We start from the raw sequence: 24225 nt of genomic DNA, 5'->3' as shown, positions 1-24225 counted from the left end.
ATGATCACGAACACCACCATCGCAATCAGTAACACCGATACACCAGTCGCTATTCCCAATATGGCTCCTGCATATGTAGATAGAAGACGTGATCTTTGTATGTTATGTCTCAGATATCAGATAATGATAGGGAAATGTATTAATACTAGTAATTGTTATGTAGAGCGGTCAATTTCTACTGTTACAGCAAACCATGCAAGATACCCTGCCGATAACTTGTTCAACGTATTTGTAGCATATAGTTACTGAGTCTAAATGTATTATGTTGTTTTGCACTTACCCACACCAAGTGAGTTCCTTGGATGTTTGTAGTCCCCTTCAGATGACCCTAAAGAAAAGTACAATGTAGTCTGCACCACATTGACAAGACAGGTACGTAACTTCTTGTTAAAGCAGTACATGTATGTTCATGGCATTTTTGCTCTGCGATATCATTTTAGACACATTGTGACTAAAGTTACCGTAGCCAAACAAATATCACCTATTGTTGATGATGTTACAGATGAGAAGGACCCCACGGTTTGAGAGGATGTATTTGGTGCTGTACGTCGTGAAGCAGAAGTCGTCCTTATGACAGTTGTTGACAGAGTGGTAGATGTCTTAATGACATTTGTTGGCTGAAAAGTAGATGTAGTCCTTATGAGAGTTGCTGGGTGAGTAAAAGATGTCGTCTTAATGACCGTTGTGGCTGGGGTAATGGCTGCTGTCCTTATGACAGTTGTTGATTGAGTAGTAGATCCTGAAAGAGAAATCGATAATGTTGATATTTATAAGGCTACAACTTAAACCAGCTGAAAAGAGACGATGGGCATTATAAATTTTCTGGTGCGTTTGACCAATTGCTGACGTCACGATTATCAAGATCACGTGTTGATAAGACCACGTGTCTGTATGATCATGTCTCGCGAGGTTACGTTCTGTATTGATGCTGAAGAAGGCGACAATGGTCGCGATGAAAATTTGATCTGTGTAAACTTTTGTGTCGGAAGAAAGAGTAACATTGTTCTATGATTACTACAAACACAAAAAGTCAACAATAACGAAACTTGTCCCAACTGTCATGATGTACGTATTTTCTCACCGATTAAGTCACAGCCTAACAGCTCCACCCGGAGACCTATCTGTGTCCGCCAACGCGTCGGGTACACTTGGATTTTCTGTGCAACAATGGGCCTGTCAAAGGTGTTGGTCTTTTGACCATTTGGATCTGTATTTCCAGAAAAACTCTGAAATTGAACAAAAAAGTCACAAATCGATGTCAACCTTTGATCCTTTGCTGAATGAAAATATTGAACTTGAGTGTCCTTGCTATGATTATACAAAATAATACCAATGCCCACCTCCTGTCTAGTTGCTCCTAGACAACTTGTATACGTATATATGCTATCTTTAACGTGTTGCTACCTAGTACGGTTCTTACCACGACTAGAGCAACTTAAGCTGTGGCTGTAACATTGATTGAGGGAAAAATTTTCCTATGGATGTAACATAACCGTATCAGAATCTCAACACAGCGCATTTTGTAAAAGGAAAACATGAGATTGTGATGATACACGTACAGTACGATTATACGATGCAAGGTAGATAAACGTACCATTATAGATCCTCGCCGTGACCTGACGACTGCCCACTTCCCATCGTTGTTTACATACCACACCTGGTATTGTGTTACCCAAGATTGAGGGCTCCCGGCGAAACCTTGAGTGATCACACCGCTGACTGTCTTCCGTTGTTTTAAATCCACCTGTATCCACGATGAACGAGAAAATAATGGAAACCAGGCCCCGTTTCCGTTTAGTCGTGCAGCCCAAGGTGGCCGTGAATTTTGGTGAGACGAGGCTGTGATGTCATCGTCCTCTATAGTTCCATTCTCCATTCCAAGTGCGTCACGGCATACTAGAGATAAGTAGATTTAGAGATAAACAAAGAGTTCTAACTGTCTACGTCGATGAGGTGAAGTCGAAAACATAGTTTGCCATGATTTGTTCTATCTACATTCTGTAGTCCAAAGGCACAGCGTGCAGGTACACATAGAAATAGAAAGGCAAAATTTTCGCAAAAAATGCATAATGTTCTTCCCTTGTCAAGCTACTCGTACACAATACTGTACGATATATCGATAAATCGATATACATCTGCTTATTTTTTGGACCTGGTCACTAAGATGAACATAATATACAATAGTATTGTGTGCGAGAAAAAAATGCTCTCATTGACATAAACAGCAAATATCTAAGCTAAGCTCTCATTGGTTAATGACAGAAGAAAAAGAACACACCAGCAAAAACAATATGTTCTCCCTAAAAGGGAAAATGTAAATGTTACCTCTAGTGAAAGCGAAGGAAACAGGCCATCTTCCGGAACTGAAAAAGGACACAGTTTGATTAGTAATAGATGGCGTTATGTTATGACTGATAAACATGCATCGAATCCTAATAAAAATGTGTATCCATCGCATAAGTTGTAAGTCCCTCTGTTTCACGTACCTAATCGTGCGAATGCCGTTCTGTGTGGAACCCTGGTACGAGTCCTGTCCAGGCCACCTGTACACAGTCACCTGTCCCCCGCCATCCGTGATTCTCCCGTCATGGATAGCAGCACGGCAGATACCCGAGTCCTGTCAAAGAAAAAACCCATCTATTTCAGAATCCACTTTTCATGTGCCATTCACACTTGGCAGTGGGGTTCAAGCGACACCAATTACAACTGACCAGACTAAAATGTCCAAACCCTTTAGTGAGCTGCAGGACACGGTACTTGTATTTCAGTGGAGAGATTCGGGAACGAATCTGAAAAAAAAATAAGAAAAGGGGGACTAGTGTAGCAGTAGGGTTCAAGTGCCAAAATCTGACCAGCCCAACGGGTCCTGACCTTTTTGTCTAGCGAGAAGTGTGTTGGGTTCTTCGCCTGGCGGCCTGGGTTCGAATCCCGGGAGTCAGGAGACTGTACTATTCGCCACTTGTGTTTCACTTACAGTTATACAAAGAACGTGACAATTGTATGTATAGTGTTCCCTGATGTTCAGACATCGAACAATACTCACACCTGTGTAGGCTCCAGTCCCCCAGACTAGTTTGAATGCCGAAGTACAGCCAGCAGGACAAGTGACGCTGTAAAATGGAAACATATATACAGTATGAATCCAACAGGACTAGTCTAGTAGACATATACAAAGTTAAGGTAAATGTTCAAAATATGGAAAAGTTGTAAGACGGCAATCTTTTTTGAGTAAGTCTAACAATTCCCAAGTTGAACATTGTCTTACGTGAAGGTGGCGTCGTTGAAGCGTCTGAAGTCAGTAGAACAGTCCACAGTATCTGGGAAATTAATGCAAAATATATTATTAACACATTTCCTGCAACATCAAGAAACCACTACAGGAGAGTCTTGTGAGCGAGCTGAAATGTTTTGTGATCTGCGCCCAGTATAGTCCGGTAAGACTCATGATGCCGTAGAGATAAGCTGAAATCTAAAGTTCTAGCTCAAAGGTTACTAAAGATACGTTAGGAATGTTGAAAATGCAGTTTTCGTAATTTTCAGTCACCATAACTTCAACGTACGTCTACTACCTGCTACCCTCACATGTACAAGGCTACTGTGTTCGTAATAAAAAAAAGAATCTGCCACGTACCGTCACTTTTCCCCACTGGAAGAAGGTTGGGATACACAAATACACAAGGAATCTCAATATCACGTGTAACATACCCATGGTGGGTTTGCAACCATCGGAAGCTTCACAAAAGCTAACCGAACCCTACGATCAGCCGGATGCAGGCCTGTTCTTAACTTCCGGGGGAGTTGCCTTAGTCGATGTTGGTGGGGTCAAACTATGTCCCCAAAGCAACTTTGTCTCTGAGGAAGCAAGCAAATGGTACCGGTTTTCATTAAAAGAAACTTGTAAAGCTTATATCGTATATAGTGATCTCTACATACTAATCACACTGCCAGCTTGTAGTGCTGTGGGCAATAGTTAGGTGGCGCAAGGTCAAACTATAGAGAACTGCAACGGAGAACTATAATTCATTTTCCGTTTCCAGACATCACAAGAATCAACATCCATAAAGTAAACCAAACCATGACTTCATAACACAAATTATTGACTCTGTTTGTCTCTATTTTTTGCCTTTATTTTTTAAGTGCCAATCCAGCATTTAGAAAACTACAAATAATAAAGCACCCAGCGTTCAACCGAAGTCAAGGCAATATATTCATCATCTGTTTTTCAGAATCGTAGTAAACTTTAATCAAAGCACGACGTCGATGTCATAAAATACATCACTCAATAACACTATTTTGTCTTACATTTCGTCATACATTCTTTCATTTTCTTTCCTTTCATTCTCCCTTCCTTCAGTCACTATCTGGTCATGGACACCAATACCATCTAAGAATGCGTGAGAATAGCTATACTTATCCATACACACTGCTTTCGATCATCAGAAAATGGCACATGGCAACGTTTTTCTAATGGAATGTAAAGTGTACAAAATATAACACAAAATTCTAACATAGAATCATGATAAGTCAGGTATTGGTTGCTTCTGCGCCATGTTGCGATTATGATAATTGGTACACGCCAAACAAATCTAAATTGATTGACCAGTAAGCTTAAGATAGAGGATAAAAAGTTTGGGAGGAGGCACATACAACCCTTCCCAACGGAACAGTCCAAAGATAATTGCTGATCATATACATCATGTTGAACTTTCGAAGATGACGCTGTCTACCACGCCCCTACCGGATTCCCCTGGTATTGTAGAAATGTCGTAATCATGATGTTGTGAGGTGTTTGTCTGTAATAAAAAGAAACAATTTTAAGTCACTCATTCGCAACTATGGTCGTAATATGATTTCAAATTGCATGCAATTACTTTATCTATACTTTCAAGATTTTCATATTTTTTCTTCTTCTAAATTAGATAATAGAACGTTCCAACCACCATTGTTGCTTGATAGTATCATATGAGAATGAAGACATTTTCGTGTCTGATAATCTCAAAATTGAGAAATATCTAAGACATAAGAAGGTATCATTCACTCATCTATATAGAAAAACAAACCGTCACTCCATCTACAGCATCATATAGCAATAGTAACTACTTCTATCGGATAATGGAAGTGACTATGCATGTACGAACTTTGGAAACACATACCTTTTCCTGATGAAGATAATCACGAACACCATTATCACGATGAGTACCACTGCTACACCAGCAGTTATTCCCACTATGGCTCCTACATATATGTAGAGATAGTGATGTGATCTTTGCCAGGGTGTTTTGCGATAGATATTTAAGACTATCGTGTGTTGAAAATGATAGCATAATTGTTAATTAGGGCAGTAAATTGTTTCCATTACAGTAAACCATGCATGTTGCCTTACCTACTTGTATCGTGTTACTTTGTACTCACCCACGCTAAGTGAGCCCCTCGGATCATTTTGCGCCTCGAAATCTGTAGAAAGACATGTGTCAAATAGATTCTGTAGCAATGATGTAACGGCTTGGCCCAAAAGTCAGAGATTTTCTTTGGGAGCGAGTATGGTAGCCCCGGTAGTTAATATGATGACACCAAGTCTATGTTCGAACATACCTAACGATGGGAGTTAATAACCATCACTTATTTTTTTAAGGTCAATTTGCTCTACAATACGATTTAGGATGCAAAATATTAGAATTAAGTTAATTGAACCATACTTGAACCAAACTTGAATCGTACCTGTTACTGATGCAGCTACGTTAGGTGTCGTCCTAATGGCAGTTGTTGACTGAGCAGTAGATGCTGAGAGAAAGAACATTTGTCAGTATTTTCATCGATCTGTAATCTCTGAAAAATGGAGATATAGTTTTGAAAAAAAATATGTGACTGTGTGTCTGTCTGTCTGTGTGTCTGTCTGTGTATCTTACTCAACAACAAATGAAAACCCGTCACAAATGTTAAGAATAACATATTTTCTCACCGATAAAGTCACAACCCAAGAGCTCCATCCGAAGACCGGGCCCTCTCTGCCAACTTGTCGGGTACAGTCTGATCACTTGTGTAACAATGGGCTCTTCAAACATGTTGGTCTTGTGCCCATTGAGATCTGTGTTTCCAGAAAAAGTCTGACAAAAACAGATTTAGAATCAATACAGATACTAAGCTTAATATCAATAGTAATAACTTTGTCGGGGTGGCTATTGACAGCATGTTTCTGTCTGTTAGTGCAAAATAGGACGGTTATTCTTTAGCATTCTTTTTAACATCCATCCAATAACGTCTTAGTTTTTCATCATTGTACAGCATCATCCAAATTGGGTTAGGAAATGGGTTAGGGCCAGGGTCAGGGTTAGGGTTGGGGTTGGGGTTGGGGTTAGGGTTAGGTTTAGGGTTAGGATAGCGTTAGGGACAGGGTTGGGGTTAGGGTTAGGTTTAGGGTTTGGATAGTGTTAGGGATAGGGTTAGGGTCATAGGGTTGACTGTTATTCATAAGACTATCAAAGGAATTCAACATCCTGTCAGGTAAAAAGTGTTATTGACAGGGAAAAACTACCGAATAGCCTTGACCTAACTTTAGTGCAAAACAATTTTATAAGATACAACGTACGGCAACTTCTATTACTCAACAACACGTCCAGGAAACTAAATTAGGAAACTAAACTATTTTAAAGGGCTCTATGTAGTATGGATGACACTTTGAGCAGTGAATCTTTGGTGGAATTTCTACCACTAGTTTCGTATGAACTGTCCTATACCTACAATGCAAGGATTATTACATATCAGTAGTATCGAGAACAATTCTGGTGTAGACGATTACATGCGACGGACAGTTATATGATATATATCACTCATACTATGATTCTATCACGAATATACATAACTTGACGTACAATTACGTTTCCTGACAGGTACCGGTCCTTGACGGCTTCCAAACTCCCACTGGTGCTCAGATAATACACTTCGTATCCCGTTATCCAATAGTCATTGAAGTCAAAGAAGCCGTCGTAACCTTGGGTGATCACACCGCTGACTGTCTTATTGTCTTTTAAATCCACCTGTATCCACGATCCATTGGATTCTGAAGGACGCCAGCAGGCATTGTCTCCGTCCAGCCGTGCAGCCCAAGGTGGCCAGTAGCGATAGTAAGACGAGGCTGTGATGTCTCCGTCCTCTATAGTCCCATTCTCCATTCCAAGCTTCAGAGAGCAAACTAGAAATAAACATCCGACAGTCAATCCCAGTGATGAAACGGGACGAGGGGGGATACATACTTAGCCACGTTTGGGGCTGTGTTCTCGCCGCAAAAAGCGCCGCCTACATCGGCTACATATAGCGACGAGAAGCAGAACGTCAGTTAGAAGCTCTGAGGAAGATGTCTGAGAGAAATCGAAACGTAAGCAACTTTACGAGTGAGTATTAATTGGTTGTGTAAAAGTCTTCTCCTATATCCTAGAAATAAACATAAACTAGTATTAGGTTTGTAGATAATACAAACATGTAGTATAATAATATACAACTTTATTGATGACATTCTAGTCTGCAGAAAGCAGCAGTTGAATGAGCAAATCCCATATATGCGACAAAAAGAGTAGGAGTCCTTCCCAGTATGAGTGGTACCAAGCCTACAGTCTTTTGGCCACACATGGGGCAATTGCTGTCGTATTCAGGTCACCTGAGTTGGCCGAATGGCATCTGTTTATAACGGTTCTTTTTGCCATATCAAGGAACCGCTACGACTAAGTAACGTGGGCGAGTTAAGATGATCTGTTACAGTCCGATATAAAACTCATGTTACCGTAAACACAAAATGATATCTAAAGTTCTACCTGAAAGAACTTAAAACCTTAAAAATTGTATGAAAATTGTACTGAAAATTAAAAATTTCCTAATTCTAAGTCACGATTAACGTCAACCTACGACTACGTTTGCTATTTTGCATCACAACTAGAGTCCAATAAGTCTGCTACGTACAGTCACTTTCCGCCACAGGAAATAGGCTGAGGATACACAAACACACGATGAACCCGAGTATCACACGAAAAATAGCCATGCTGGCTTTGCTCCCACCACCGGGAACTTCAGAACATTGTTTTTCTATAACCGAATCCTGCGAGCCGCATGCACAACTGATCTTAATATCTTGACTTCCGGGTGCCAGGCCAGGCCGTGACGTCATTCAAAGAAAATTGTAAAGCTGGCATCCTGACTTGTATATATTTTTACTACCTGGTAGGTTTGTGGGCAATGTAGTTAGGTCAGTGGAGCAAAGAGGACTTGGTGGAATTAACTTAGTCGGAAAACTTTACTTTAGTTCCTCACTTACAAACCGCTTTACTCTATAATGGACCGTTCCAGTCGAACTTTAGAACTTGGCTATTATATTTGACCAATCAGAACGCAGGGTTTATGGTCACTTCGACAGTCGCCATCTTGTCCACCAAACTCAAAAGTACAGTACGCGAAGCGAGGTGAACTAGGGGTCATCCAAAATGTGGTCAAAATAATCTGTTGTTAATTTTTGTTGTTCGGAATAGAAAAGGGGCGGGGCTTATGGTGTTCGGCTTAAACGGTCCATTGCAATTTTTTCGCTAAAAGGTTTTCTTTCTGTGAACGTGTTTCTTTGTGTCTGTTTCTTTGCTTGTAAACAGTACAACTCGATGAGCTAAGCCTAAGGATGGATCTTTATGATATTTGATATGTGAATAAGTGTCAGCTAATTGGGTGTCTACAAGTTCCATCATGGGCCTCCTAGTGGCTTTCCATGATACTGTAGGAGGATTTCCGGTTTTGTTATTATCCAATGTTCTAATATACACAGACTACAGTCAAGCTTTTTTTGTTTTAACTTCATTTTGGTGAAAATTACACATGCCTATAAATATACAATATCATGCAAAACGCCATAGATAGCATATCCCTGATTGCACTTGTAGAAATTTCAAAAACCACTCAAGAGTAGGGTGGGTACAGAAGTAAAGGGAGTTGCCTTTATTAAGCAGAAAATTTCATATTTCTAATTTCTTCAATCAAGTTATCCTCAGATTGCTTCCATTTGTGATTACATCTTTACAATGTTTCAAAATGACCGGTCAGTTTATTCATGGATATTCCTCACCAAGAACTGCAATGTATGACAATCTTCTTGATTGTGTTCCATCGTTACTAAGCACAAGTGAATATGTAAAAAGAAGAGAAAAACAATTGCAAAGAGTCCAGCTACCATTAGTTAAACATACAGTTGTGACTGGCAAAGAAATGCGGATATTTGTACAAAAATACATGGCTATCATTGCATAAGGAGCAAATGAAAACTTCAAAGGAGAAGTTCACGTTCAAAAAGTATATAAGCTATCATGGTAATTTGTAGGCTACAGTTCAACGCTAGGTGACAAGATTAGACACCCAGCTTTGATACATAGCAAGATGCAGTTCCTCATAATTCCGCTAAGCGGTGCTTTGTACCAGTAGGCTTCATCACCAATGCCAGATTGTTGCGAGGCTACCGTAGAGGGTCTTAGTGATAAGAGTAGCGATCCCAGCTGCTACTGCACCGCCAACGCTGGCGCCTGTTCAAACATAAGAAACAATACGTGTTTGGTGAACTGTAGGTCATGTGTGCTTTTCTCTCGACAGTACAACCTTAGTACAACCTTACATCTACGGCAAAACTAAAATGTATGACTGCAGTTCATTACTGCATCGACCAAAGTTTGATTTCTCGGTTAGTAAGAAACAATAAATATAGTTTTTGAGTCTGCAAATAAAATACGTTTTGTTTTACACCCAGAAAAACGCCTGTCGAACTATTATCTTTCTGCCATTAAACAATGTACAACACGGTATATCATCAACCCTATTTTGTCCTTCTATGTTGTGTTATAACTCTTATAATGTTGTGTGTTGTATTGTGTTGTGATGTTGTGTGTTGTGTTGTGTTGTGATGTTGTGTGGTGTTGCGTTGTGTTGTGATGTGTGTAGTGTTTGTTATGATGTATTGTGGTGCTGTGTTATGTTGTGTTGTGTGGATTTGTTGTATCGTGGCGTGTGTTAAGTTGTGTTGTGCTGCTGCGCGTGTCGTACTTAATTGTGTTGTGTTGTGTTGTGTTCTGTTGTATTGTGCTGTGTTGTGTTGTGTTGTGTTGTGTTGTACTGCAGTGTCGGTACTGTCCGGATCCTGTGTTGTACTGTATTCGGTACGGAGACCTGGACAGTTCTTTAAACTGTCTATGCTCTGTACAGTTAGACATACCATTCTTGGAAATCAAAGCCTGTGCTGATGACGTAGGCTGCCTTGTCCTCATGTCAGAGTTAGACTGCGAGGCCGTACTGTTGCTGTCAGCTGGTCCTATGGGAGCGTTGGAAAAAGGTAAAGGCGTAGAAGTCACCTCAGCTGATCCTACAGGTGCTTCAGAAAAGGGCGAAAGTGCACCTTAAATCGGTTATCAAGGGCGAATATGTACTATGTTTCTCCCATACTGGACCAAATATAGGGCCTTCTAACATTTTTGTTCAGATACGTTTACCGAAAAAGACGTACTGGTCATAAGCCTTAATTTCAACATGAACGAACTCAATACTTAACCTGTAAAAGCTTTAGGCGTACTTTTAACTTTACTCAACCATACTAGTGAGAAATGGTTGATATTTGAATTCTCCAAACGTTATTGTCATCCAAAATCAAGCGAATGACCTAGACATTTCCAATGTTGAACAAAATTACTGAACAATGGTTAAAATCCTCCAAACTTTGCAGTCATTCAACATCCAGCGAATGACCTGGACATTGTAACAATGAATGAATGAATGAACTATATTATTGCACGACAATTGTACACGGTACAATGTATGGTAGCAACTATTACACAAAATACAAAATGGAGGCTTAGCATAAAACTTAACATCCTAATTACCATAACAATTAGGGCTAGCGTAATTTTTGATATCATGTTTCAATCGAGAGGGGCTAATCATGGGTGTCTTTTTGATATTTCCTATTTTTGCGTTGTGGGAGTTGTTGCAATTGAAGATATATTATCATATAGCCGGGTGGCGTGGACCAATCAGAAGGCTCCATTTCCTCCATAACCCAGGTCATTAATATCCCATATACTACCCACTTTTTCCAAGGTTCCCATTGGTCCAAAATACGGGCATAGGTAAACAGCCTCGACCGCTACGCGGCCTCTGTCGTTCAATTGGTGGTTATAGGAATCAACCATGAATTGTGGCACCGTAGTCACTTCAGGGCGAGTCATTAACCCTATATTCAAATCTATCTGTAGCCTCTATTCTCTTGTTATTCATGATGTTGGCCGTTTCTTACCGTTAAAGTCACATCCCAGGAGCTCCATCCTGAGAGCCGGGAGTCCGTGCCAAGTCGCCGGGTGGAGCTGTACCATCCGCGCGACGATGGGTCTCTCAAACATGTTCGTCTTCTGTATAGCTGCATCCGTATTCCCGGGGAAAGTCTGTGAAGAGCAGGTGCACAAAAATGAAAAAGATATATCATAATTCTACTTTACTTCCGAACCAAACTTGACAGCTTTTCCAAAGCATCAGGGATCCCAGGTCTACCAGGCTTGTGTCGGTCCCGTAGTAAGTTGTCTTCATTCAATGTTGTCTTGTAAAAAAGGACTAGCCCTCGTTTGCGTATATCATTAGAAAAGGCAATTAGGGAGAAGCTCGTAGGGTATATAGTGACTTTCTGCTGTCTCTGGCGAGTAGGCCGTGTCAATAAATACATATAATACCATATTAGCTAAAAACAGTCGTACTGGGTTTTCATTTAACGCCAATTCAATTGTAATCAAATTGTGTGACGAAATATACCCAAGTGTAAGATAGAAACACCTGTTTGTTTGAACTTTGTTTATTCATAAGCTCAAATAGCCTGCAGGCCGCTTGAGGGAAGAGGGAAGGGTCAGACAAATGATATAACAGAGAAATGGTGTACACCATTTAAAGTCCCAGCAAGCCTATGCACATGTAGTCCTGCGTATCTTCCCATGACAATTATCGATGGAGTTATACATACCGTTACGTTATGTTGGTCTCTTATGATATCCCATCTCCAGTTGGCGTCCATGTAAAGAATGCGGTAACTTGTTATCCAGAACTTGTCCTGTGGGCCATCATACCCTTGGGTTATCACACCAGTAACAGTCTTCAGCTCTTTCATGTCCACCTGTATCCATGATCCCGTAGTCAGAGCTAGATGCGGTAGCCAGGCGAAGTCTCCATTTAACCGTGCGAACCAAGGCCACCACACGCCGACAAGGTTGGCCACAGACGAAGAGGTGATGTCCAAGTCATGTATGGTCCTGTCTTCCAATCCAAGTTTTCTATTACAAACTAGAAATGAAAAAGTGTTGGTTTGGGATGAACGTTGTAGACTTGTGTTATTGCTCCATAAACCTAGGTGTTAAACTGGCAAATGCTGTCTGCTTCTGTATAGTTTTCGATTTCACTACTGGACACACCATGGTGGCTCTTTTGTAGTAAAGAATCTACACATTACGCCTGCGCTACTATTTCCCTGTACGCCGGGATGTGTGAATTACTTTCTTCCCAGCTCGCCAGTTCAAAAATGCTCCAAATAACTGTAGATAATGGTTAACAATCGTAAAATGTTTAACATTACTTATACATTTATAAATATCATTGGAAATATCGTGGATTTTTCCAAAGCTTTCGTCAACAGGTGAAACATTTAGAAAGTTGAAATAGCATTCAAACACATTTCCAAAGAGTCCAATTGCAAAGTATGCCAGTTTCTTTCTATGTTAAAAAGCGTACCCGTACAATAGGCAAAATCGACTTTTCAAATCATTGTGCAGATCATCGTTAAGAACAAATTTTAGTTGGCGTCGGTGAATGTCCTTTTGCATTGTTCCCTCTCGCGGGTATGACGTCATTCCCGCCACAGCCTGTAATACGTCATCTATTACGTTTAGCAGGAACATTTCACTAGGAAGGCGAAGGATGTAAGTGCGAGTAAACCAACTTTTGTAACTTCCTGTCAACAGAACCAATAAGAACCAAACAAAACCACAGTTCCAATGGTCCTCATGTCATGAGTCCCGTTTCCCCTATCAAGTCAATCGCAATGTTTCAAACTTAGGGACAAAAGATGCTGTCCAATTCCTACTCATGTAAACTATAACCTAATGTTGGTCTTACATAGTGACCATTGAGTGATTTAAACGATGGTAGCACCGGGCTCAAATTTAAATTTGATTTAAAAATGGTCCAACTGTTTTGACTATTCGATTCTCCTAAAGCTATCCCCTCAGATATATCTACATGTATATGTAACGTATAACCGTGTTGTTGCTGCGGTGCGTCAGTGCCCCAGTTTTAAATGTGAATGAATGTAAAAATTAACCACACATACCGCCATTTTTCGTCTCCGATGTTACTTCATGAAGTGAACAGCCGACACACAGGCACAGAAAGAACCATGCAACCATCCGAAATTGGAACATGACGACTTACAAAGTTCGCAAGATACGCAGAAAGGGCGCTAGGACAAATTTGTGATCTGCGTTTTAAGTTCTGGTCTTGGCTACTGTGTGCGTTGGCGTTGTTGCTACAAGTAGGTGACGTCACATGAGAATGCGATTGGCCAAGATAACGTATTGAGAGAGGAATGTTTTACAACCAGTGTTACTATTGGAATTGGAATAGTGCCAAAAGATTATATTCTTTCACAACAATGTTCAACGTTATACAAATGATCTCTTAAATTTGTTTTGAAACCTCTTACACGTATTTGTTTAATCTTTGCCACAGTGGAATAGACATGTAATTAACTTCAGTCATCGGTAATCTATCACTTTATCTATTGTTCGTACTAATGTAAGTTGCAGTTAGTGTTGCCATTAAAGTAGTCATTAAATCGTAACTTGTAAATGAAGAGCGCCAGTCTGATTATATTTTTCCGGCTACATATCTGGCTAGATCAGGATCTTAACTTTACTACTAGACGTACATGTAAAACAATTTTTTAAAAGTATAAATGTTAAGGAATATTAACTCGTTGCTTCCACAAGGTCCTTTTGAATTTTCTTCCTTGAACAATTGATCACAGTCCGTGCGCTCAAAAATGTATGTCTGTCGTTCCAAATCGGTAACACTAGTTCACCTTTATCAGCGGGGTATTAAGTGATATCAAGTCGATGGACGGTTATATTCAAATTGTCATGTTTTCAAATTATTGTAATTTGAAACCACCGTCTGTCGACTTGATATCCCTAAAATCGCTAAATACCTCGTTTAAAAAAAACGGATAACTATATGTTCATTCCCTGGATAAATGTAAACTAGCGTTACAACTTAATATCCGTTTTGACATAGGTATTGATAGCACCTTTAAGTTCTCAGTATGTACCTAACTCACTGTCACATTCTAGTGCTGTTCAGTTCATTTCTGATGTCTCATATATGACATTTTCTATGAATTTATTGTCTCCCTCCCCAGAGCCGTTGCCTCCCGTTATTGCCCGCGTAGTCCCGGGTTGTCCTGTCGGCGCGCTGAGGAGAAAATATGACAAATATGACTGTTATCCCTTGAATTCCTCTTATTCAGGCTCTTTGTTGTCTGTGTCTGTGTCTTTGTAGTATCCAAGCAGAGGTTAGGCGTTTTCTTCTAGTCATGACCAGCACCATGCGTTTGGCTGGCGGACAAGAAGAAAACTTTCTGTACAAAAAGAGAAAATAATGCCCAAAACACGTCAAAAACAGTCGCAGCTAAACTTCTGCTTCTGTCTGTGTGAAAAGTCGCTTTTTATTTAAGCATTATTTTGCCTGCAATTTAAACTAGAGACACAAGAGGTCAACATTATGTAGGAACTTTTGATAAGCTGAAGAGCTTTCTTGATAAAACATCCTTGCCTCAACAGAAAATGTAGCCTATACATTGGATTTGTGGATTGAAAATTTCACCAAGACACAAAACTCTATGCTGACCTTGCTTTCATGTACAGATCGTTATCCACGAAGCCTTCTCTGTCTCTGTTGGCAGACGTGTCACGATCACGGTGCCTCTCAGAGGACGGTACAGCCTGAACCGAACTGTACTCGGTGTTTACAAACATGTGCCCTCTAGCGGTTGATGAAAGATCTGCATGAGATCTTGAGGTTGATCGCCTGGGAAAATAGAGAAAGGAGGATGAAGCAAAGTTCTAGTTTATCAATGACCTTGTATATTCTAAAGTTTTCATTTTCAGAAATAGGATGTGATACAAAAGGATGAGATCAGAGTTAAACTTCGAGCGAAAAATAACCGAAATTTGAGGCCTCTCAGACTGGTTTGGTTGGATAGTGTACTGAGACCAGCAAATTGGTTTATCAAGTATTCCGTCAGGGGTTTTCTAACCGCAGACGTAGGGGAAGACTGCGTCCACCTTACGTCAAGGTAATTGCATGTTTGCATGTTTGTTGATGATGTTTATGTCAATGTCAATTATGTATTCTCTATCGAGCTTACCTTCTCCTTACCACAAACCCAATGGTCACAGCTGTCGCCGCCACCACTACTACCACACCGCCGATGGCTATCGCGATTATGACACCTAAAAAAAGGTAGAAAGAACATTTGATGATCACATCGTATTGACATGGATGTCTTCTACTGGTATACTTATTTACTGTAGTTGTCGCCAAGTCAACATGAACAGGAGAAAAATTATGAAGAAACTCCGGATTTCTACAGTGCATAATCCGAGCGAAGACGTAAGATTCATGCTATATCATCATGTGTAAAGTGTTCAGTTCAGTCATTCATCGGGTTCCTCCAGACGACTTTGTCACTGTAGTGTAAATACCAATTATTATTTTCATAAAGAGGCTGTGAGAGTGGGCAGGGCAATTGACCTCCTTCTGATCATCTGGTCCAAAATTGAAACAAAATTTTTCAATGGATGTTTTCGTAGGTGCACATGTAACATATATAGATTCCTCACAATATCTATAAGATAATTACATAACTCTTCAATGTTCAGCAATCATACATGTGAAATGGGGAAGGCAAAGAAAGGGATGGCAATGGGACATGGGGGTGTTACATTACTGTTGAAAATGTTTACTGTAAGAAAAATGAATGGTTATTTTCTTCGTCAAAAATGAATTAAGTAAAGCCCCATCACCAGGTTTTCTTAAAGTTCTCGTTCAACTGACTCTTCTATTGTGAGGCTTGTATAACATATCTTATGATTGGAGATCACAACAAAGGAACAATGTACTATATTGGCAAGGGTTTGATTTGAAACATTCCTACTTTTCTGTAAAGCTTCAACTGCCTCAGATACATGCATGAAATTGCCCCCTGCCCCATAATTTCACATAAGTCATGAATCTCATGAGTTCTGTCACTTCCTTGTCCTTTACCTGGGACAGTTTCTGAGGCGCTGTGAGGTACTTTGGTAGATGTCATCACTGATAAAGGGTGAGTACCTGATGTTGTGTGAGGTGTCGTCTGTTCAGGGGGTGGCGTTGTTGAAGGTGATGTGGTTGTCTCTGTTGTACACCAAAGCCAAAATAGATATTACTACTCAGTTACCTTTCTAAATCATATTCTTTAAAAATGCCAGGAAACAAAAATAATCCATACAAATCGTTTCTTCGAGCTACTATAATGTCACTTATTCGGTCATTCAGTTTGCCAAAATGGGAGAAACACACATAATGAAATGGTGATGTGAAAATGTTTGGTTTCCTATAAATATCAAATTATGATCACGTTGTCAAATGAATTTATTCAGAAACACACGACGACTATAAAAGAGTCTTCCCAAGATGCAACACACCTATGACGTCACACCCCAGGAGTTCCAGCCTGAGAGCCGCGCCATTTTGGTACCAGGTCCAGGGAACCACTCGGAGGAACCGGGCTTGTATGGCAGGGACGAACACGTTCTCCTTTACAGTTTCAGCGCCTCGGTTACCTTCAATCACCTCGGAGGGAATGGGTGCAGATGTATGCCATATTTGTGAAGAAACAGAAGCCTTCATGCACTAAAACTAAAAGAGTGAATCGAGAAAACATTGCCCTTGTTATGCTTAGCCCTACGAACTTCATCTACATATACATAACGTTTCCCCTAGATAAACCCACCAGGAGCAAAGTAAGGGGATAAGGATAGTATTACATACTATTCAGCAACTTGGATACACAAAATGCAGCTTGGAAAGATCTGAAAACTTACAGCCACTAGCATTTGGCCGATCCGTCCTTACGCACATAATATGAATGCCTATCACGCAAATGATACTTTTGCTATAATTACTTAAAAATCGAGGATTTTATCTAACTAGCATATAGAACTGTGGGTGATCCTATCGGATTGACTAAACAGCCCGCCCGACTATTTAAACTGACACTTTAGTAGACCAATTATAGCCCCTGATAGCGATAGATTGTATAGCACACACTACGGGTACCGGGTGTTCCATGCCTACCATCTCTTCATCAGTCGTAGCGAAAGTCGTCCAAGTTGTTCCGTTGTCCGAAAACTGTACCTGAAACGACGTGACGTAGTAGCTGTAGGTGTACTTATGACCTTGAGTTTGAACGCCAGTGATTCGCTTCCTCTTCCGTAAGTCCACCTGGAACCATTGCTTTCGCCCTGGGTTGCCGTAGTCCCGTGGGTACCACGCGTACTTGTGGTGTAGTCTTCCTAGTTTTGGACCCCAGCAGCCTGTAGTCCCGCAGTATGTAGAGGACCCCGTGATTTGGTCGTCACGGATGGTTTTTGACTCCATGCCAAGAGGGGAAGTACATGCTGAATAGGGAAACATAACAATGTTTCATACAGTGAAAAGTTTATTTGTAAGTTCATGCCCGGAGGCTAATTGCAAGTAGATGGTGTAAGCATAGGAGGCATACATGTGACAATGGACAGTGATAAACATTATTGTAAAAAGGGGCTACTCGATTCCTTGTGTTGACTATTTCTAAATGTTTGGGTTTGACTTCTTTACTTTTTTTTACCTTTCAAAAATGTAGGAAATCTGTCTCTGTTCTTAGTCTTCATTTCAGATGAAGACATTTTGTTTCGGGATCGATAGTCAAAGTTTCGAAACTCCGTACATCCCATAGTGATAAAAGAGGAGGTAATAGTGTTACAAGTACTTCCGCATACTTTAGTCACCGCCATTTGGGACGGAAATGTTTGGTTAGATTTCTCAGGCCGTCCAAGTAATGTTAACAATTTCAACCACGACTTAACTTTAAAAGGAAGACTTTTACAAAAACTCACCTTCGTCGGCAGAAGTCGACATCAAAATAGCCGCGAGGAGAAGGAGTATCAGAGTTTTATTAAAGGACATTGTAGCACTTCGCCACTAACACTAAATCACCAAGAAAACAGGAAGTTCAACTTGAATCAGGAAATAGTTGTGAAAGGTTAGAGTTCAGGGATCAGATTACACATCAGCCTAACTATGCGAAACAGGATGACGTAATGTAGAAACAGTCACTGTGTTCGTGTTGCTGACGTCATCGTCTGTTCAGCTAGAGCATTAAAAGGGACAAGCCTTAGGATTAATTAGATTGTGTAATTATAAATTCAGGCTACAAAGGGACCAGCCCTCCAAATGCTGCAAACTACTGGTAAAAAGAACCCAACAAATCTTTCCTTTGTAACACATTGCTGATATTTAACAGCCAGAAACAGACGGACAATTAAATGGGTGTGAAAGATATATGACCCCTGCCCCTGGCGTTGACCTCGGTAGTAAACTACTGTATGTCGTTTAGAGCTGAGCGTCCGCTCCGACAGAAACAGAGTATAGTATTTCGGGATTTTTCTTCACACACACAGCGAACGTTTGACTCTGGGATGCCTATAAATGCAGCAGGGAACACTCAAAGTAAAACAAAAAGTCTGCTTTTGCACTTACTTCTGTTGTTGACCTACCTGTGCGTATAAGTGTGTGTGTGCAAGCAACAACATCATGTTTTGCATAGCCTCTTCACCCGAAATTGTAACGTTACTTATAAATCTGGCGCAGCAACACATGTCTTAAGTTAAACAGTCCAGATCACTAGAATGTTGGGAAAAGTGGTAAAATTTCCTTTCAAATCTTAACCTGTGATCAATCGAATTTATACGTCCCTACCCGTAGCGCTTGGTCGACACTCTCCGCAACATTTTGAAGGGATTTATTTTGCACTACTTTGTGCCAGCACCATCCGCGCGGTTAGATGTCGCGTTTTACGACGCTTGGCATATATCAAGGGTTGAAATCATGGGACCCAGCGGCAAGCGTGCGATCACCGCCTTGCTGTCGTTCTTATCCGGACTACTCATTTCCCAACTTATCGGAAATGGCTCCCCTGTCTTGGTGCCGAGATGCCCTGTGCAGCTGAGAGTGGTGGGAAACTGTTCCTGCAACGATCTACGGTCTCAGTTGGGCAAGTGCCAGAGTCGCAAATTCGTTACAAAGTAAGAAACACTTCAATTTCTAAGTAATAGTCATTATTCTTTTACTTTTCAATTTTTTATGAAGCAGCAATAGTAGTTCTAGCTGAAAAAACTAGCGAAGAAGATCAACGTTGTGCTGATAATATCGCCATTTTTGAAACCTGAATAAAGAGCAAATATGGCCTGGTATCGAAGAGCAGACATGGCCTGGTTGGCGCAAATTCGACAAAAAGTAAGAAATATTACAATTTCTGAGTAAATAGTCACTTTTATTTTACTTTTCAATTTCTTATGAAGCAGCAATAATAGTTCTAGACCCAAAACTAACGAGGAAATATGTTAACGCTGTGCAGTTTATCGCCATCTTGTAAACCCAGAGTAAACAACAAATATGGCCTGGCCATGGTTAGGACAAAATCGCTACAAAGAGAAAATTAATATGGCCTGGTTAAAGCAAATTCGAGAAAACAAAAAACAAACTAAGAGACAATTTCTATCAAATATACACTATTTTGTTATCTCATACAGTTTTAGTTTCTTATGATACAACAATAGCTGTTCTATGCGCAAAACTAGCGAGGAAATATGTTACTAGTGACATTGTGCAGTTTATCGCCATCTTGTAAACCCAGAGTTAGGAACTGGGTATCATTTCGTACTTCCGCTCACGGCCGGGGTGAGAAAGGTTGCTACGGCGAAAGCAAACAGGGTACATAATGGTCGATGTCAATAGTATTAATATTAAATTCGCATCAATAAACTTAAAGATCAGCAACGCAAAATAGCATGACACAGGGTTCATGTTTGATATGTTGAAGTATAAGGATTAAACTCTCTTCCTTATGATAACAGTCAATGATTTATACCTTTTCTCGTGAAATTTGAATCGGTAAGCATCCCATCCTCCAAAGAATAAACGTCTGTCAAATTTGTTCTCTTCTGTCAGATTTGAAGCCGGCCATGTCCCGATGGTGAAGACTTTCAAGAAAAAAACCAAGAGCCAACGGAAATTCTTCCTCGACTGCGGAGCAAATGTCGCCTCAAGTGTTCAGTTATTCAGGTAGTTTGTTTGTTTGTTTGTATGTATTCTGGCATACCCAACATATCACCTATAGACGTAATTGATACACCAGGTTTGTACTGAACTGTACAAGCTGTGCATCCGAATAGTTTTATTTGATTCACTCACATCGGGACCCCTACTCTTTTCCATAAGTGTGATGGGTTATTTTATGGGCTCGGGGGATGTCTCGCGCATCGGGACCTACCTAAGAATCCTTTAACGTTCGATTCGAGGGACGTCCCTTCCCGAAGCTACGTACTCATTTTCACCTGATCATGACTGAAGTGTGAAATTTAAATGTCTTTCCCAAGGGTGCAATGTCGGTAGCTAGTAATGAGATTAGAACGGATGATCTCTGGGTCATGTTTTTTACAATAATGTCCATTGTTACTTGTACGTCGTCTCCTATGTATAACTTTATACCATGTACTTGCAATTAGCCTCCGGGCATGAACTTGCAAGTAAACTTCCATCATTCAGAATGTGAACACCAGACCACTGATACATGACTGTGCTGTAACTCATTTAATCTTATTGATGACATTTTGTTGTTCTATCTCTTGTTCAGTAGTTGTGGCCATAACTTTACGACTGTCGTGTAATTGAGTTAATTAATTCATTCATTCATTAACGCCGTCTCCGCATCTCCTGCATGGCCTCCCTCTACCTTTGATCTAATCCCTTGCATGATGTGGGTTGAGATGTTCTGGGCATGTGTGATGTTACCAAGCACTGGAGCGTGCGACAGCAATGGGCTTTTCACGTTACTACAGTCCACATTCTAGCCAAAACCATGTTAACAAAGCCCTCGAACAAAGTACCCTGCTATCTTCCCACGCAGAGACACGTACCCTAAAGGCCAGGAATATATCATTCACTCCTTTGAACTGGACGAAAGGCTGGCGCCATATTTCGCACCATATTCGGACCACGTGTTGCACTGCCCAACGGCTGTCTCGGACAATGATGGTAAATATATTTCAACACTTCACTGTTTCTTACAAGTTATGAATCTGACATATGATTTCATTGAGGGTTTTAAGAAGACGGAACAACGAATTGCTAATAAAAGAAAGAACTACCTACGGAATGCGGGTGTGGAATTTTGGAATGTTTGGCATCTCAATCGCAGAGATATACTTACGGCTCCGCCGCCCAAGGCGTCGCAAGAAAAGATTAGAAGACTTAGTCCATCTTGACACTATATTCATATTTATATTTATATTTATATTTATATTTATATTTATATTTATATTTATATTTATATCTATATCTATATCTATATCCATATCCATATTCATATTCATATTTATATTTATATCTATATTTATATTTATATTTATATTTATATTTATATTTATATTTATATTTATATTTATATTTATATTTATATTTATATTTATATTTATATTTATATTTATATTTATATTTATATTTATATTTATATTTATATTTATATTTATATTTATATTTATATTTATATTTATATTTATATTTATTTATCTAGGAGTGGATCGTGTACATATATGTTGTCATGTAACAATACTCTCTCTCTCTATATATATATGTAAGTATATATGTGTTTGCTATATGTTTGGGACCGCATCTCTAAGCAGCGACACCTGCTGCAGTGCAATGTGAACAATTACATACTTGAGGAGTCGGAAGCTACAAACTGGTGCATGTATAAGAAGTCATCGTGTCATTTCCATTTACCCTACGTACAAGGTAACATGACGGCATTTTCGGAGTCTGCCTGGGCTCCTGACAAAGGAAAGAACAACAATATAGACATGCAGTGGGGAGGGGGGACGCTGTACGTGGACAAAAAGGAGAAGATCGACACTGTTTCTGGAGGAAGAAGGAAGCTATCCCACCGCAAGACTGTGCCAACAGTGGACTTATCACAATGGATACAGCAGAACTTTGCAACAAACGACCACATAAGTACCTTATTATTTACTTTTTGTATGTGATTGACTTTACTAGATATGTAATCAAGGTCAGATGGAACATTGACAGACACTAATTATGTACTAGTAAGTAAAACCATACAATGCGTGCAGTAATTCACCTAAGTGTTAAGTGATAAGGATATCAACATTATGACATGTGTAAGTTAGGTATACATAGCAATACATAAATTATTTAAATTTGGATGTTATCTGCATGATTGAAATAATTCATGACTGTATGGGATCTACGAACTCTTCTTTGCAGCTTGTAGCTGACCGTACGGAAGTCAGTGTTTTTAGTGTGTGAATTAATAATTAATGAGCTATAGGCCTTTTTCTATCTGTTACTGTGGGGTTGTGTGGTATAACGACAAGATGTTTGCTCCAGAACCCAGGGGTGCTTAGTTCGAATCATGCCATGCTACTACCAAAGAGTAGTATGTAACGTCATGTCTCATAATATAAAATCCTTGCTACTACCGATCTTGTGCCCTTGAGGAGGACACTTTACACGACTTCCTAACCCCACAAATTGTGTACCTGACTTTAGTTGGGGTGGTAAAAACGGTGAAAGGAGAGGGTTGGGCCCTGCCTCCCAGTACAGTGCCCTAGACCCACTGTCCTTACAAAGGATATGGGACTACCTCTACCTTCTGCTATATTTTTTATTGAGTTGTCAGATCACGGATAATACGAAGAATCTTCCTTGTAGTTTTGAAGCTGGACGTGGAGGGAGCAGAATATACCATACTGAAGAAAATGCTGCAAGACAATACCTTTCGCTGGATTGATAAGTAAGTATCCTGCCAATGCTGTTGTTTTAAGTTTACAGTTAAGTTCACTCGACAAGAAACCTGTTCGGAGGATATGAGCACTTGGTGATAGAATACAAAGAGGTGACTATAACTTATTTATGACATGTGCTTTCTCCCATTGATTCTGTATGACTATTTTCAAAGACACATTTTAAAAGGCCAAGTAGACAACCATAGTCATCGGATCGGACAGAAGCCTTCTTCAAATCTTGTTTGTTTATTTTACCGCAAGGTTTTACGGAGAATTTCACCCAGGCCAACCAACTGGCTGGACTAAAGAGCAGAAGCGCAAATTGATGGATGATCTGAAGAAGAACAAGATAAACCAGGTCAGCTGGGCGGCAGAGTTACAGAAGTACGGAGATATGGACACACTGCACAAATCACAGGTAACATCATCATGCTATGGTCCCATTTGGCAAAGGGGCCTCTCCGGGTAGTTTACGGGACTGGGCTATTTTTGGGCACTGGCAGGCCCTTGGATTGCTTGAACTCGTAGTTAAAATCAACTTTGGACCCGGCGAACTTCCGGCGAAGGACGCCTTCATAAAGGTATACTCGCATTCACCGGGGCAAATTTCGGGCTTCGTGACGCGAGCCAAAAGGGAATGGTCAGTCTAGTTTTATTGAAAAAGATCACACATATTCCTAAAATCCGATGGCGATGAGTGTGCTTCACTTTTGTTATGAAGAATTTCCAAACCTGTATGTTACACACCAAATCACATATGATACGTCATTATCGTATTTACCTGTGTCTTCCGTTGTTTTTATGTATACGTCAGGTGCCTGCCAAGACTCCGGGCTCGCCGGGAAAAGTCTACAGCTCCTGCGGGCCCAGCAGCCCGACCGTACCCGCCCGGGTAGCAGTGGTGGTGCAGGTGGGGATGAACGCCAAGATGGCGCACAGGCTGATAGAAACCATCCAGGCTTACACATCGCACATTCCCCTCAGGTGAATGGCACATATTGACCTCTCATGATTGACG

The 24225-nt window shown here is 40.3% G+C and overlaps 4 protein-coding genes across 4 annotated transcripts in view; 1 reads left to right on the top strand and 3 right to left on the bottom strand.

Moving 5' to 3' along the window:
• Window positions 1-477: 477 nt before the first annotated feature.
• Window positions 478-7169, bottom strand: LOC118420089 (lactadherin-like). Its single transcript, XM_035826793.1, has 12 exons — window positions 6876-7169; window positions 5960-6104; window positions 5719-5781; window positions 5413-5454; window positions 3266-3317; window positions 3044-3110; window positions 2712-2789; window positions 2487-2617; window positions 2326-2363; window positions 1595-1896; window positions 1082-1226; window positions 478-599 (listed from the first exon to the last, which is right to left on the bottom strand). The coding sequence occupies exons 1-12, from the start codon at window positions 7167-7169 to the stop codon at window positions 478-480; spliced, it is 1479 nt and encodes a 492-aa protein (XP_035682686.1).
• Window positions 7170-8943: 1774 nt separating this feature from the next.
• LOC118419035 (lactadherin-like) lies at window positions 8944-12326 on the bottom strand. The gene is made up of 4 exons (XM_035825267.1): window positions 12014-12326; window positions 11303-11447; window positions 10229-10324; window positions 8944-9545 (listed from the first exon to the last, which is right to left on the bottom strand). Exons 1-4 carry the CDS (start codon window positions 12155-12157, stop codon window positions 9454-9456), a joined length of 477 nt encoding a protein of 158 aa, XP_035681160.1. The 5' UTR covers window positions 12158-12326; the 3' UTR covers window positions 8944-9453.
• A 1953-nt stretch (window positions 12327-14279) lies between these two features.
• Window positions 14280-18258, bottom strand: LOC118420088 (lactadherin-like). Its single transcript, XM_035826792.1, has 6 exons — window positions 18237-18258; window positions 17437-17759; window positions 16785-16932; window positions 15467-15551; window positions 14947-15126; window positions 14280-14511 (listed from the first exon to the last, which is right to left on the bottom strand). Exons 1-6 carry the CDS (start codon window positions 18256-18258, stop codon window positions 14397-14399), a joined length of 873 nt encoding a protein of 290 aa, XP_035682685.1. The 3' UTR covers window positions 14280-14396.
• A 944-nt stretch (window positions 18259-19202) lies between these two features.
• LOC118420087 overlaps window positions 19203-24225 on the top strand; it is an 8779-nt gene continuing 3756 nt past the window's right edge. The window contains exons 1-7 of the mRNA XM_035826791.1: window positions 19203-19424; window positions 20350-20463; window positions 21308-21435; window positions 22195-22413; window positions 23134-23215; window positions 23469-23625; window positions 24022-24191. Coding sequence (XP_035682684.1) covers window positions 19228-19424; window positions 20350-20463; window positions 21308-21435; window positions 22195-22413; window positions 23134-23215; window positions 23469-23625; window positions 24022-24191 — 1067 coding nt within the window. The 5' untranslated portion in view covers window positions 19203-19227. The remainder of the gene's footprint in view (window positions 19425-20349; window positions 20464-21307; window positions 21436-22194; window positions 22414-23133; window positions 23216-23468; window positions 23626-24021; window positions 24192-24225) is intronic.

Source organism: Branchiostoma floridae, chromosome 7 (genome assembly GCF_000003815.2).
Source record: "Branchiostoma floridae strain S238N-H82 chromosome 7, Bfl_VNyyK, whole genome shotgun sequence".
Taxonomy (NCBI): Eukaryota; Metazoa; Chordata; class Leptocardii; order Amphioxiformes; family Branchiostomatidae; genus Branchiostoma; species Branchiostoma floridae.
This window is presented reverse-complemented; position numbering and strand designations above follow the sequence as displayed.